Genomic DNA, 2,630 nt, shown 5'->3' with positions numbered 1-2,630 from the left:
TATCAGTGGTTGGAGTGTGTGTGTAGTAAGTGTATGTGTGTGCACGTGCATGTGTGTGCAAGTGAGTATTTGTGTTTGCATGACAGTGTTCAGGGGTGTGTGTGTGTGTGTGTGTGTGTGTGTGTGTGTGTGTGTTCATGATGCTAACCAGCACTAACAGGGATAGGAGCCAGATCAGGTAAGAGCCTTTAATGGAATAGTAGGAATTCAGAATTTTTCCTGTAATTAAATGGAGAGCTAGTTATCTGAGAGTTTACACACAGGTGCAACGTGGTCAAACTGGTATTTCAGAAAGAGCTATGTCAAATAGTATCCCATCTTGGAAATGGGAATATTTCTCAAATTCTGTGTGTACTTGAACATTTTCATACTAACCCCCTTCAGCTAAAATATTGTAGCCAGGGGGAGAGCCACAGCGTAGATGCATCCTCCCCATACAGGCTCAGTTCTGTAAAGCAAATCTGTTGGGAGGATTCTTCCAAAATGGCATCTGATCAGCAGCCCCAGAGCAGTCTTCCCTACCATTCCCACTAAAGTATCTTAGAAGACATCAAGCAGGAGGGGAAATGCTGCCCCTGATACTGCACAGGCAATCACAGTGTTAAGTGGGGAAGAAGATGGACTTAGGCTGGACCTGATGGAGTCACACTGAGGGGAAGCTCTATCTTTCAAAGATTCATATTTCCCCAACAGATTCAATGAGCTCCTACTATGTGCCAGGCTCTGGGCTGAGCACTGAGGCCACAACAGTGAAAAGTACAAGACATATTCTTTGTGAAACTGTGGTTGAGTATTGGGAACACCAAGAGGATGACTGAAAACCTGTTAGAACCAAGTATCTGACTACCGAACCCAGGGGTGTCCTACACATCAGCAATAATGACCAGTGAGAAACAGACGTTAGAAGATCCTTCCCATGACCTCCTACTGTACCATCTTAGCGGTCACTTGGTGCGATGGCCACCTGCGGCCAGATCTCAGGCATTGAACAGGCCCACGCAAAGCAGCCCAGCTTCTGGGTCCCTTCCCAGAGCCTCCCCACTTTCTATGCTCACTTATCAAGCATTGTACCTGAGTCTTTCAATGCACTTGTCCATGCTGTCGGTCACTTCCATCAGCCAGCCTTGCTGGTGGCATTTCAGGACGGCGGCTTCATCCACCTGTGACCATGAAACACAAGGCCACCCAGTTACAGATCACCCCTGGGTGTGTCACTCTTCACTAGGTAGGTGCCATGCCTCCATGTAGATCACCCACTTTTATAACACAGTGTCAGGGCAGACACTATGAGCTGCTTTCCTATATTCATTCTTTATTCTGCCTTCCTTATCAACAGAACCTGGACTGTGTTTAGGGTGACGCTGTGTTCAGCCCCAGGAGGCAAGCCCTGTCCAAGCTAATCACAAGTATCCTTTCCATTGTTTTATGTTCTCATGTAGATAAGAACATCCATTTGATCCAATACTGACCAGTGAGGTAAAGGAAGGAGTTTTGAGACATTATTTTCCTACTAAAATAGAGTTAGCCAAAGCTGGTACTTCTCCTTCTCCTTTCTTCCTGCCTTGAATATAGATAGGGCAGTCATTTTGTAACCACCAGGGAAACCCAAGAGAATCTAGAGATATTGGCCCTGACATCACTGAGCTGCTGAACTAATGCCAGCACTGTTGGTTATGTGAGAAAAATAAAACCCTATGTGAGAAAAATAAAACCCTATTTGTCATAGCTTGGTTTTCTGTTACCTGAAACTAAATGGGCTCCTAACAAGTACACCTATGTATGTCACAGGTTTAGTATCAACTAAGTGCAAATCACACTGGTGTGTATCACCAAGGCTTTTCTTAGAGCCACTCACCTCCTTTTCTGCTTCCCTATCCTTGGCACTACCAAAGAAAGCTGTGACAGCCACTGAGGGAAAGCAGCCTACACTCCCCTCTCCTGATAGGTGACTTGTCTGTTTCCCCCACCTGACTGTGAACTAACTATCTGTGAAAGCACATTCTGCAGGATTCTATTCATACCACATACAGCGACCTTCATCTGGGGAGTCTACCTGCAACGAAGAAGGCAGGAAGCTATAGGAGGTGAGGGTGGGGCTTGGTTTCCAGCAAAAGAGGTTTTGGCACAGTTATGCGCACTCCAGATCTGCGCAATGTGCTGTGAGCAAGTTAGACTTCAGTGAACCCGTTTACAGCACTCTTTTGCATGAGGGGTTATTATTATCAGCATTATTTACATAAATGGCCGCATTCTGTAGGTGTTGTTTCTGCAGCTTGTTTTTCCCCTAAACACAAGGCCTGTGGGGCCCTTTCTACCTCGGCACTCACAGACCTTGCTCGCTCCTTTGCATGGCTCCAAGTATGCAGTATCAAAAGCCACAGAATGTTCTCTCTCTTATTAATCATTGGGATGACTCCAATTTCTACAGGAACAATGCTGCAGTGAGCCACCTCATATCTGCTTCCCTGGGTAGAAACCAGAAGGGGAAGTGCTGGGTCATCCAGGCAAACATTTAAAATATTAATAGATGCTGTCAAATTCCAAAGTGACTGTCACCAGCAATACATGAGCATGCCTGTTTCCATCACTTGATATTATCAAACATTCGAATTGTTGGCAATGTGATGGGA

The 2,630-nt window shown here is 45.6% G+C and overlaps 1 protein-coding gene across 1 annotated transcript in view; it reads right to left on the bottom strand.

The window, feature by feature from the left end:
- Nucleotides 1-2,630, bottom strand: part of UROC1 (urocanate hydratase 1) — a 42,707-nt gene that overhangs the window by 23,094 nt on the left and 16,983 nt on the right. The window contains 1 exon segment of the mRNA XM_011376094.2: nucleotides 1,072-1,160. Within this exon segment, the coding sequence (XP_011374396.2) occupies nucleotides 1,072-1,160 (89 nt within the window).

The sequence above is a fragment of the Pteropus vampyrus genome, unplaced genomic scaffold, assembly GCF_000151845.1.
Source record: "Pteropus vampyrus isolate Shadow unplaced genomic scaffold, Pvam_2.0 Scaffold285, whole genome shotgun sequence".
Classification (NCBI taxonomy): Eukaryota; Metazoa; Chordata; class Mammalia; order Chiroptera; family Pteropodidae; genus Pteropus; species Pteropus vampyrus.
The sequence above is the reverse complement of the archived record's forward strand: the minus strand, read 5'-3'. Positions and strand labels throughout refer to the sequence as shown.